The following is a 12,665-nucleotide window of genomic DNA, read 5'->3' on the forward strand; positions in this document are numbered from 1 at the left end:
CCCCCCCCCCCCCCCCCCCCCCCCCCCCCCCCCCCCCCCCACGGCAACTGCTTTCACATCTCAGTAACTCTGAAAATAGATCTTTTTGTTGGTACAGTAGACATCTACCAGACTATTAAAATGTGTGGTGGTATGGCTGGAGCTTATAGGCTTAATAAAGGAGCTATTCCTGTGGAATCTAAAGCACTGATAGACGCTCACTTTATAATCAGCCACAGCAGCTCAGGATGTTACTGCCTCTGCACCAGGGGTGATCACTCCGAAGTGGCATCAGGAGAATGGAGCATGTCCATGGGTGTCACACTGAAGGCTGGCAGTCAAGCCCAAGGTCACAATGGATGGGTTTTCCTGAGAGGTTTCAAATGAAACCACTTGGCCAGTGCAGGGAATTTCTTAGCAGGCTGGCTGTGATCTGTCAGTGCTTACCTGCCACATACCAGTGCCAAATGGTAGTGATGGAGGAATGAGGCTTAATTTTCCCAATCAATACAACAAATTCACGACGTAAGCACTCAAGCAGCTTTCCAAACAGTGACTCCTCATGCACTATGTGTGGACCCATGCCCCATGACCCCTGCCAGGCATCAGTTATGCATCCCAACTGGAGACCCTGTGGCAGAGAGGTCTGGGGGGACTGCTGAAGACAAACCCACCAGGGATGGTTCAGCAGCACTACAGCATGTTGATAGGATCTCCCTCAAAGTGCATGCTGGTGGCTGAGTGGGAGGAAATCTGGGAAAGCAGGTCAGCGTGCTAATCGAGCTATCTTCTTGCACCGTCTGATTGAACTCTCCCCACCTATTCCTATTTTACAAAGGTCCTGGAAACAGCAGCAATTCCAGCATCTTTGTAGCAGGGCAAATACCATTCAAGCTTTTAGAGCTTTTATTGCTTATGTTGAAAAGTCACTCTCCAAAGTGCTGTTTCTCATCCTACTGAGGATCAAAGATATGCATTAAATTACACTATTGAATCCTTTTCTGCAAAGGATGACAGAACTGGGATTTTATACTCTCAGCAGTAAGAACACAGAGCCTTGCAAACCAAAGGAAAACAACAAAGAAAAAAAAGAAAAAAAATATTGAGAGAACTACCTCCCCTTGCTAGTTCCTGCACTCTCATGGCTGGTAAGGGTGCTAATATTTTTAGTAGAAGATATTTAAGCAACCTAAATCATGCCAATTCACACGGACAGTTAATGATTGCAATAGAAAAGCAAAAATAATGTTATCTGCAACTGCCAACTGTACCAATCCTGTGATGAAAACAATGAATTTTGTGAGAAATACAAAGGCAAAACATAAGGATGACTCATACAAAGAAAGCTTGAAAGCATGTCTCACATCCCTAGGTGAGATGAGTAAGGATCCCCTAACTCTAGGATGTTGCTTGACTCTGCTCATCTAAGCTTAGATAAATGTAAGACATTGCATGGTCATGTTACTCAGTGTGGGTTAACAACGTATGAAACCATCCACTAAAGCCTTGACTCATGGCAATACTTGTAAAAATCAGCAGGCATATGTCTAATGGAGGTATTGTATTTGAGTACCACAACATGCATTGAAAAGCCTTTTAACATCAGCAGTCTGCTTTTCAGACATGCTGAGTAACTGCAGCTCCTATAAAAACTGATGGGACTCACATGAAAGTAAAGCAGTGGTATCCTTCCAGCTCATTTACTTCTATATGTATACTTACTATTGAGGACATGCATGCTTCCATCTGAAACTATGTTCGAAGCAAATTTTAAATATGACTGAACAAATTGCCTCACACTTTCTGGAGTATTTAAAGGATAACAAGAGACAAGCAGCTTTACATTGCAAACATAACATGTTGCAGCATCTAAGAGCAGAGTCACAACAACTAACACGACTAGTGGTCACTCCAGTTAAATGGTTACTGCTGTCAGTTTGCTCATTGACTTTGCCAGAAGTTAATCCTTCCTTCCCAACTCTTCCTTTGTTTCTTCCCTTTTTTTTTTTTCTTCCTTCCTTTGTTCCTTTCTCCTTTTCTTTCTTTCCTTTCTCCAATTCCCACTGTTACAGTTGGTGTTACAACTAGAAAAATTATCGTGGTGAAAATGGGAAGAGAAACAAACAGGCAAGGAGGTGCCTGTAAGTGCCCAAATGAGACCATGGGGCCCAGGCTGCACTACAGCGATCAGGGGCAACAGCAACACTGGGGCATCAGGGTCGGTTTTCTTGGTATAGAATGCCAATGGGGCAGTCAAGGGATAAAATTCTCACTGGCACTGGAACATTTATGTGAAAAAATGGTATGTAACTTGAAGAAAACAATGACAAAAAAGCAAGAGAGAGATTTAGCAGGTTTTGTTCTAATGTCCTAATCAAGGCTTAGCCATGTGTTATTAAGCAGATGCGGTTTGACGTTAGACTGTTCAGACATCAGGGATAATCAGGCCAGCAAAGTTCAAATTTTGCATGTGTGAAAAAGGAGGCCATGCAAAGGAAAAAGTTCCATTGCAGTCTCGTCAGTGTTTCAATTTATTTTCTCTGAAGCATTTGCAAATGAGAATTTTCCATATGACTTGAGAACCTCTGGCAGGGCTGTGATGGGAATGACCAACTGAGAACAGTAAACATGTTAACCCAGCTCATCATCATCAGCTGTCTAAATATAAAAATAATTAATTTGTTTTTGTACTTCAAGCTCTGTAAAAATGCAAATCCACAGGGGCCATCTGCACTTTAAAGCTATTTTGGATTAAGGTAGTGTGGGAATTTATGCTCCCCAGGCTACTCTTCCATACTTAATGCACAGTTGACTTTTGCTCCAAGTAAGACAGATTTTCCTGACTTAATACATTTTCAAAGAGGGAGGGTACACACATGGAGTTACTCTGGAATAACTAACTGCCCATACAGGCAAGCCCTAGCGGCTAACACTGAAGTAAATATGCTCATCACTCAAGCACACAGCCTACAAGCTCTTACTCACACACAGCTTTATGCAGATGAAGGCATGTATCAGGTTTCGTAGGGTTGCTCATGCACATGCCAAAACGTTTACGGGACTGGGGCCCTGCTTTGAAGGAAAAGAGGTGTGCTGTGCCCCAGAGTACCACCTTAAAGAGAAGTACTAATCCCCAGACCGAATGCTAGTGCATCCCACCGTCTCTCCCATCTCTCTGATATCATTCCAGTTGGCTCTCCTGCACTCACAGATAATTCACACATGTTCGCTCATACACAAACACTACAGCACCCCTTCCCCCCACAAAAAAAGTCAGCCAGCTGTTACAAAATTCAGACATTTCATTAACACAGTTTACTGCCTGATGGTGCCAAGCAAAATAGAGACAATTAATAACAATCAGGACTGAAGGGACTGAGACAGCTTATGAGTAAAATATTGTACGAGTTGTTTAAAAAGGACAAACTACCTCCTGCCTTGAGTGATAGGAAACAAAGGACGGTGGTGTATAACCACAGACGAAAGAGACTCTCTCAACGCCTTTTGTAGATGACTGTGTGAATGACAGAAGCGGCAGGAGCAACTACCTCTTTTCATTTGCTCAGCCTGCTGGAGAAGAATAGCAGCGCTTGCCAACGAAGCTGCAGCTGTGCTTCAGCTCAGTTTAATCACCGTGTATGACTGAGGGTTAATTAGCTGCCATTCTCACTGCTATTTGTTGTTCTAATGAAGATTTGCATAAATGTAAGGCTAGGGGGTAACCGATACTTTATTCTTCAGAGGCGCTGGGGGTGGAAAACTTACCCGTCCCAAGTGTTTGTGTTTGTGGAAGACTCAGTGTTTCCTTTCCATCTGACCTGATCTACTTCTGACTGATGAATGGTGAACAAAGAGTTCAGAGTTGCTTATCAAATTGGGATCCCTGTTGGGCTGCTGCCTTTAAAAAGGGGTAGACCAGTGCGATGAAGAGAGGGCTTGGTGATTAGAAAATCACTCCCAGCTGACAGAGAGCAAAATATATGCATATATATTTCTGTGTGCATCTCAGTGATATATAGAGATCAGTGATCTTCCTTCCTTCCTTCCTTCCTTCCTTCCTTCCTATCCACCTACCTATGTTCCAGCTAGATGGTATGATATGCTAATGATAAAATTTCATAAAAACGAGTGGGACAAACCAGAACTGGCTTTACCATATTAGGCTATACACTGAAAAGTAAAAAGCCTTCTGTTGCACATCACTACAATTTGAAGTTCACTTTTTAATGTAAAAAATTATCTAACTTGAGGCAAGTAGTTTCAAAGGAAGGCAAAAATGACTCTCTTGTTCACAGATAGTGCCATCAGCTCCTCATAGGAGGTGAACTCATAAGTAAAGAAATTACATTAATTCCTCACCCCCAAAAAATAATGCAAATTTTAACATGACACAGTAACAAAACCCACAACCACTTTGTATTTAAAGAGCACATTTAAATTGAAAATGACATATCATAAAATCGTTTTATTTACCAAAGTCATGATGATGTTTATGGCTACTAAGTGAAAGAAACTGAAGAGTAACTACTGATTTTTAGAATGTTAACGTGCTACACATGATAATACCTTATGAGTAACAGTTTTCAGTGTTCATCTCAACTACTTGCTCTGTTGGCATTGCTGTTTGACAGCATCTGCAAACTGGTCTAAGGGAATGAAAATGACTGAGAGATCAGAGATGGAAAATTCCAAGTTTCAAATCACTGGTTGGAGCTAGCAAGCTTTCAAGCCACTGATTTGCTTCTATAAACAGGTGAGTACAACTGCACATCTATTTTCAGTTTCTCACTCACAACATAGCTTTGCTATTAACTTCTGAAATGGTTATATTTTCTAATAGACAGTTACTGATTTTGCAGCAGTGTCTCAGCAGCTCTTTATCCGGTCTCTAAGACACCTGAGCAAATACCCATTTCCTATCTGTATGTCACCACTCCGCCTGACTGCATACAGGCACCTCAGCAGAGGTTGGGGTGGGCGCTACAAGGAGTCTGCCTTCTGTAGAGCAATGCAGAGAGCATCCAGCACTGCAGAAGTAAATGTGTCTGAAACGGTACCACAGAGCTCCTCAACACCTCCAGTTCTCAGCTGGAAGGAACACTGCCGTTATTAATGCTACACACAGTAACACACCCACATGGAAAAAGTGCAGCCAACTGCAATCAAAAGTTGACTTTCAACTTATCTGAAGCTCTGAAATAATTCAGACTTCTGTTACAGCATGTGACTCAGCCCCTAATTACACAAGAATCTCACGTTCCACCCTTTGAAATGCACTTTTTTAGCCTTTTGGCTGGGGAGAAAAGTTTAGAAACAGGAAACCTAAAGCTTAAAAACCTAGATAGTAATTAATCATAATATAGCAAAACTAAGTGTACAATAAAAAAACAAACTCAAGAACATTAAAATGCATAAGCAGATCTCTTAATTTTTCTTTAAATGACTCTTATTAATGTCTATATAGTACAAATTTTGAAGGCTGCAATCAGAACAATTCATTGGCAAATTGGTTAAGAGAAAGTGGAAATTACAGATCTAGTGGTCAATTGCAGAAAACAAATCTAAAACAGCCGAGGGAATAGGTTAAGTGCTATGCAAGTTAATATGAATGACAGCTTGCTTTGATTGCTCATACAGGCTGTCCAGGATCTTGAATAAACTTCATTCAAATTAATTTTCATTATTTGTAGATTCCGTGTTAGACATCCATCACTGTCGCTACTGTTCATATTCTTTTCAAGACCATACTATCAGCATATTTAAATGAAAGCTTTCTTTTTCAATATTTATTAACTCATTCATATTTCTTGGTACTAATGTCCTGGCTGTAGCCTATTACAAAGTATTTTCCCCTGATTAAACTTTCTGAATTAACAGATTTTTATTTCCAACTACTAAAAATGCAAGAGGTCTTAACATTGTGTCTTCTTTCTTTACTGTGCATCAATTCTAATGAATTTGAAACTTAAATTTTGATTTTTTTTTTTTTTTTAAACAGAGCTGAAAAAGAGTGCACCAGCCACATCCTAAATGCTGACAGACTATGAACTGCAAATGAATGCAAATGTATGAAAGTGAATTTGTCTTACCCGGGTTGCAGTCTGTGAGGAGGGAGCAGATGGAGAGGAGAACTTTAGAAATGGTTAATGCTGGACTCCAGTTGTCTTTTAAAATGTCCAGGCAGATGACGCCTTGGCTGTTAATGTTACAGTGGTAGATCCTTGTCCGGAACGTTACCTAGAAAAGACAGCGTGTTGTCTAAGTGCAGTGGTGTACAAGCCAATAATTAGCATGATTATTAAGCAATAAAAAAATTGCACAAGAGACCATTCTGCTTTTGTGGTTGAAATGTCAGTATTCTGTCAGTTCCCCTGCGGTGCTCGGGGTGAAGAGTTAGAAGAGGGTGGATGGAGGGAAAGTGTTTTCAGTCTGGTTTTAGTTCTCACTGCTCTCTTCTATTAGTAATAGACAATAAATTATATTAAACTCCTCCAGTCTGTTTGGTCATGACAGTAATTGTTGAGCAATCTTCCTGCCCTTATCCCAACCTTTGAGCCCTTCCTCATCTCATTTTCTCCTCTTCCCTTAAGTCAAGGGAGTGAGAGCAGTTGTGAAGTCCGACTGCCCATCAGGGTTGTTCCTGGCACCACTTGCCAAGTTTAATTCAAGTTGGGCCCTGGCTTTCCTGACCCCATTCCTACACAGCCTAGCAGCTTCCTTATACTTTTCCCATGGTACCTGTCCCTGTTTCCACTTTTCAGTACATAGCTGGAATAAAGTTTTTGCTTAATTACTTCTCCTGAAAAAAGTGCTTTTCCAAGCTTCCATGAATAAAAATTTGAGCAGTAACTGGGCACGCTGAGTAATTATATGTACATGGTCTCATCAAATGTGAGGGAAACCCACTGAGTCCATTGCACAGATTAAATTATACTTTCAAATTATTTCAAGATAAGGGTCAGTTGGAGCTTGTAACCTGCTTAAGAGAATGCCATCAATCTGAGCACGTAGTTTAATATGCAACTGCTTTGTTGTCATTTTAGAGGATAGACAATTTGCCACACATTCTTTTGAGAACAGCCAAGAAGGAACACTGTGAATTTGATGGGACTCAGAGAGTCACTTGGATGAATGGAGGTAGTTCTTATTTTATGTAAACTGTTCAACTCCATTGCCATCTTAGGCTATTGGATAAATGTAGTCAGGATTATATGATTGTAGTTGGAAGGCTATTCTTCACAAATACTTTGATCTATTTTTTTTTCCACTACATTTTAAACTCACGACACTGAGGAAGGCACCCACTTGCATGATAAGGGTTGCTGCTTATCATTGACAAACAGGTCATCCACTCACCAAACATGTCAGTGCACTTGAAAATGACTACACAAATATACAGTGGCATTTTTACAACAGAAAAAATATTGAAGTTTTCAGAATCTCAAAAGACGCTGTATGAATGATGGCTGTAACACATCGCGAACTGTGGATGAGGGGTGGGAGACGATGCTGCCCACAGGTGCTGTAAAGCTTCCCATGGCTGGCAGTGGCAAGTGTTGCCCAGGCCTCCTTGGCCATGGAGGAGAGACAACCCAGAAAAAGCAAATCCAAGAGTCAGATTCTGAACTGGCCAACAAATTTCCATGTCCTGTGGTAAACTGGGATTTACCTGCCCTCTGCCTGCCTCCCCGCCCAGGCTGTTTTGTGGAGGGATGCTGATTGGTGCAAGAAGAAGAGGTGACTGCCCTGTGTAACTCCTCAGCTGCTGAGGAAGCCTGCAGGAAAACCATCATCTTCTTTCACCTTGCAAGCTCTGGCCTGGTGGTAGTTACACAATCCTAAATCTGTTGAAAAGGACAAGCTGAGCAGCCCCATCCCATTTTCACTTCCCAAAGAAGCAAAAGTAAGATGCAGCATAGCGGAGATGACATATTGCTTTCCTCATGCAGACACTGCCTCAAATTGCATCTAATGTGGGAAACGCTAATGTGTAGCTTTCTGGATGCTATGTAGTTTGCCATATACACATTTTAAAGTTATGCAAGGTCATCTCTGTTATGTATGTAGAGAGAAGTCAAGTGATATCATCATTCCAGGTTAGCTCCATTTTCTTTAATATGGTCATTTTTTAACCTTTGACGCCACTTAAATGGTTCCTATAAAGGATGCATTCTAATTCCATTTACCCCCTAATGAAAACACCTAAACAATCCCATTCAGAGACTCAAGGGAGCGTGTGGGTGTATAGTAGGAGTTATTCTCATACAGTTGAATGGTAGAGGAGTAATTTATCTTTTTTTGAAAGGTAAGTGCTCTCTATGGATTTACGCTCTTTGGTTCTGCAGTTTTTAGAGGATATCTCTTTTTTTTTTTAAATAAAAGTTCAGGTCAGAGAAATGTGAATTATGGGAAATAATGAAAAATAGAGCTATCTTCTGAAAATTGTAAAAATACTATAAAGAAGCTTTTGAAGGGTAATGATAAGGAACATTACATTCAGTTATGGAAGTAAGTAACAACAAACTCATCTGTTTACCTACCGGTGAATGCCAAAACCTTCTGAGTATTGTGAAACAGAATTGTACAAATAAAATAAAAAACACAAAACAACCCTTTGTATAGTCTCTAGGAAGAAAATGAGGTTATTTTTCTAAAGGAGGGAGAGAAAATGATTACAGAGAAAAGAAGTACATGTGAAGCTATGACTGGCATTTCACTGAGTATAAGTTTTAGGACAGAAAGACTGTTTACAAAATTGTGGAAGAGCAGAGTAAAATGGAATACAGTTGAGTGACTGGAGACAACTGATTGCATGCAGGACAAATTACTCCTGGATCTCAGAGTAATTTTGATCACTGGTTTTCCAACATGATCTAGTCTCAGAATCCCTCACTATCTCAGTTTTGCACCTAATGTTCATAGGTCTAAACCTGAGAAGCCACCATGCCACTTGCAGCCATGAGGGTGACCAGCTTAACCTCTGGTGAGACTAACAGGGAGGCGTGTAAAAGCACTGCAGCTCTGAAAGGGACAATTCCACAAACACACCTCATGCACTTTCAGACTACACTGAATTTGTTTCAAATTGTATCTAGAGGAAGAAATGGTCCTCCATTTTTGCGTATCAGCAAATAAGGAATTACAACGTGCACTCAGGAACTGCCTTATTCAGCCTGTTTGGATTCAACTCCTATCCTCCATTCTTCATTCCTCTCACTGAAGCTGGGCAACTGAGCAAGGAAAGATTCAGAGTCCACAGGAGAATAAATGGAAACAAAACTCTTTTGCTTGGCCAACACTGGAAGCAGGATTGAGATCCCAGGGCTCTCATTCCTGCAGTTTTACAAAATTTCCTTTCAAGCTCTTTCATTTCTTACAAGGGTGCAATCCTGCAGTCCTTCTTGAGATGAAACTTCTGTCTTTCGCTAATATTCCCCAGGAGTTCTGTTTTAATAAAACTGTAGTGGCACTACCTGAAGTGGAAGAAGTTGTACTGCATACAGAAAAGGTTATATATATATTAAAAAATACGATGCCCTTTATGATGATGTTCATGGACTCCCTCCCTCAGGAGGGAGTAAGAATTCTCATGTTGGTTTGTCAGAGTTTATGAGCAATAGATTTGTCTGCTCAAACAGAAAGAATAATAAAAAACAAGAACAGGCCTACACTTTTTAATCATTTTAGAAAAATACTGTAAAGCAACCTAAGTGAACATTATTTACAGGTATGAGGAACACAATATCCATGTAATAACCTTTGTATTAATTAGCATCCTTAAATTTCTGACTGGGTGCACTTCATTTTATCTGTGCCAAGCACTGAGGCTACCTTTCTATGACAGGATGATCCATCTCTGCTTTGCAGCTACAGATTAGTAGCATGCACACAAGCAATTGTTGGGATACTTAATGGATTATCACATCAAGTGCATAATAAATGACTGACCTCATGATGCTCACTGTTTAAAGGGCGAGGTTTAGATATACGCCAAGAGATGAACTTCAGGCAGTTCTTACAAAACTTTAGTTGGCAAAAAATAGCCACGGCTTAATACATCAAAGGAAAACATACGTGATCATCTCTAGCAGGAAATATTAACTCATAATTACTTTTGTTTGACCTACAGAAAAGTCTGATATGCAAACTGTTCTGCGTTTGCTGCAACAAAATGCATTGTGTGAGACATAGCAAAGAAGTGATCATGATTTAAATCATGTAATAGTATGCATACAAGGGAATTTTTAACATTTTTGAAAATGAAACAGTATGCAATGTGAATAATTATTCATTATATTCATGGTAATTATGAAGCTGAGTAACTACTCACTCCGTCTCGGGAAAAAACATCAATATGAATAAGCACAGCAATGGTAAATGTATGCTCTATAGAAATATACTTAGTTTACACAAACATAATAGCAGAAAACGTGAACGGGGATTTACATTATCTCTGATGTACCCAAGAGGGCAAGTAAAAAAATTTCCTGAATAGCTTTCTGAAAGTAAAAGAACAGCATGAGAGAAAAAAAGGAAATGGAAAATTGTCCAGGTTAGGGAGGTTCAGAATTGAAACAATACTGTAAGATGCAAAATGTCAAAAGCATTATCTGACAAAGTCAGCATGAGTTTTATTAAAATGATTTTAGCTTAATCTAAAATTTAGTTACTACTATATTTAGTAACTACATAGGGAAATTCAGTAATGAAGTCTGTTTATAAGCAGCAACACTTTTAAGGACTTACTGCCCTTTTAATTTTTACAAAGCAAATCCTCCCTTACATAGAATAAAACATGTAGGCTGTATAGTCCCAGACACACTTCCTCCCTGAGTTCCCCAAGTGCTCCTTTCCCTCAGAACTGATTTGATTTTGCACCTTTACAGTTTGTTTGTCTTCTTTTGTAACAATATAGATAAAACTCCCTTTCACATCTATATACATGCATCTCTACACATAAAAAAGGACAAGAAAGAACAATGATGTAAGATGTACTATCAGTTCATGAGCAGATTTTATGCAGTAGTGAGAACATGTGCAATGTGGCACAATTACATAGATCCCAAAGTATCCAATAGCCATCCCAGGTCCCCTTTTGAAAGTGAGTTTGACAGGCAAAATGCAAACCATCCCTGTGAGGTAGAAGACATCCCCACAAAATACCTCTGCAGGTACCTGGTATATAGAGCATTTGTAGCAAATAGAAAGAAATGATGAACTTTCTAAGCTTTGGGGAGGGAAAGAATCATAGAATGGCTTGGGTTGGAAGAGACTCCAAGGATCATCAAGTTCCAAGCCCCCTAGCACAGGCAGAGAGAAGGAAGATCTTTGCTGGTTAGAGTGATTTTCATCAAGACTAAACAAGTAAGTACAAAGCAGTGATATAAATTAATATATTTAAGAGAGAAATCCATTCATTAGAAGAAATGGCAATTCAACTTGGCAAGTAGTAGAAGAATTCTCAGATATCTGAATTCAAAGGAAATCTTGGAGATTTACATGGTATTGTTCTATCAAATGTCTTTTTGCATTTATTGGTAATAAAATATAGTTGTGAATCTCTTCTTCTGCCTAAAGTGTTTCTGCCCTCCATGTCTCATGATGCTGTCCTTTGGGGACGCACTGAAGTTTCAGAAGGAGCCACCTGAGTTGACCCACACTGAGCTGAATGCTGTGTACTGCCCTATAGATGCAGCATTGCCTGCAGACACACAGCCTATGGCATACAGGGAGCATTCCAGCAAGTGGTGGCGAGGCACGTGGTGTCAGGGATAACAGTGACAGGAAACTGCTGTATTGAAAGGCTGGTCATGTCATGGGGAGGGCAACAGAAAGCAGACTGAAGCCCTGCCTACAACAGAGCTGAAGATATGGTACACGGTGGTGATCAGACAGCCTGAATTTAAGGTGACTGTGAGTTTGGGAGGCTCACATGTAAACTGGGTTAATGGAAACAAACATAAGTGAAAGTATGGGTCTACCAAGTAAGCTTTGTTTGAGCAATTTAGGCTAGCAATATCAAGGAATGCTTATTTTTTCTCATCTACCCTTGCAAGCAGGCAAAAGTGTCCTTAGCAGCCAATCACTTACACACTAAGTGAGATAAAGTAGAGTAAAGCTGAGAATAAAAGGAAGTGCCCATTGTACACGACACTGAATTTATGAAATTAGTACAAAGATTGTACCAAAGCAGAAGGATTCCAAATAATGATATTTTGTGCTTAGAGATTAGTATTATATGGCAATTACATATAACAAACTGAAGAGATGTTTAATATTGCCATTAAGATCAGACTCTACACACACTGTATATTATATTTACAAAAGCAAAAGACTTCCCGTGCAGTCTCAGAGTTAATTTAAAACAGCTAAGCTTTCAAATGCTGAGAACAATTTTTCAGTCATTTGATAGACATATGAGATTTACAGGGAGGAAATGGAGTTTTCTGTTATTTTAATTTTGATTTAGAGGTGATTTAGCATAGTGCAGCTTTCAAGTCCTGTGAACCATTTTTCAGTCAACTGAGATTAAAGTCCCTAGCAAGATTAATTGTAGAGTTGGGATTAAGAGATTTTATAAATCACTCAAATTAAAAAATAAAGCTAGCAGAGTACTAGGATAATGATAGATATATCCATATTGTATCAGCTACTGCTAAATTGAATTGACACTGTAATAGACTGAA

The 12,665-nt window shown here is 39.7% G+C and overlaps 1 protein-coding gene across 2 annotated transcripts in view; it reads right to left on the reverse strand.

Annotated features, from left to right (window-relative positions):
- The window catches only part of LOC122189663 (ubiquitin-conjugating enzyme E2 E2), a 205,922-nt gene that overhangs the window by 20,469 nt on the left and 172,788 nt on the right, over positions 1 to 12,665 (reverse strand). For both annotated transcript variants that reach the window (XM_042889003.1, XM_042889004.1), the window contains exon 5: positions 6,069 to 6,216. In XM_042889003.1, coding sequence (XP_042744937.1) covers positions 6,069 to 6,216 — 148 coding nt within the window. The remainder of the gene's footprint in view (positions 1 to 6,068; positions 6,217 to 12,665) is intronic.

The sequence above is a fragment of the Lagopus leucura genome, unplaced genomic scaffold, assembly GCF_019238085.1.
Source record: "Lagopus leucura isolate 7727_CA_CO unplaced genomic scaffold, USGS_WTPT01 Super-Scaffold_100157, whole genome shotgun sequence".
Lineage (NCBI taxonomy): Eukaryota > Metazoa > Chordata > Aves > Galliformes > Phasianidae > Lagopus > Lagopus leucura.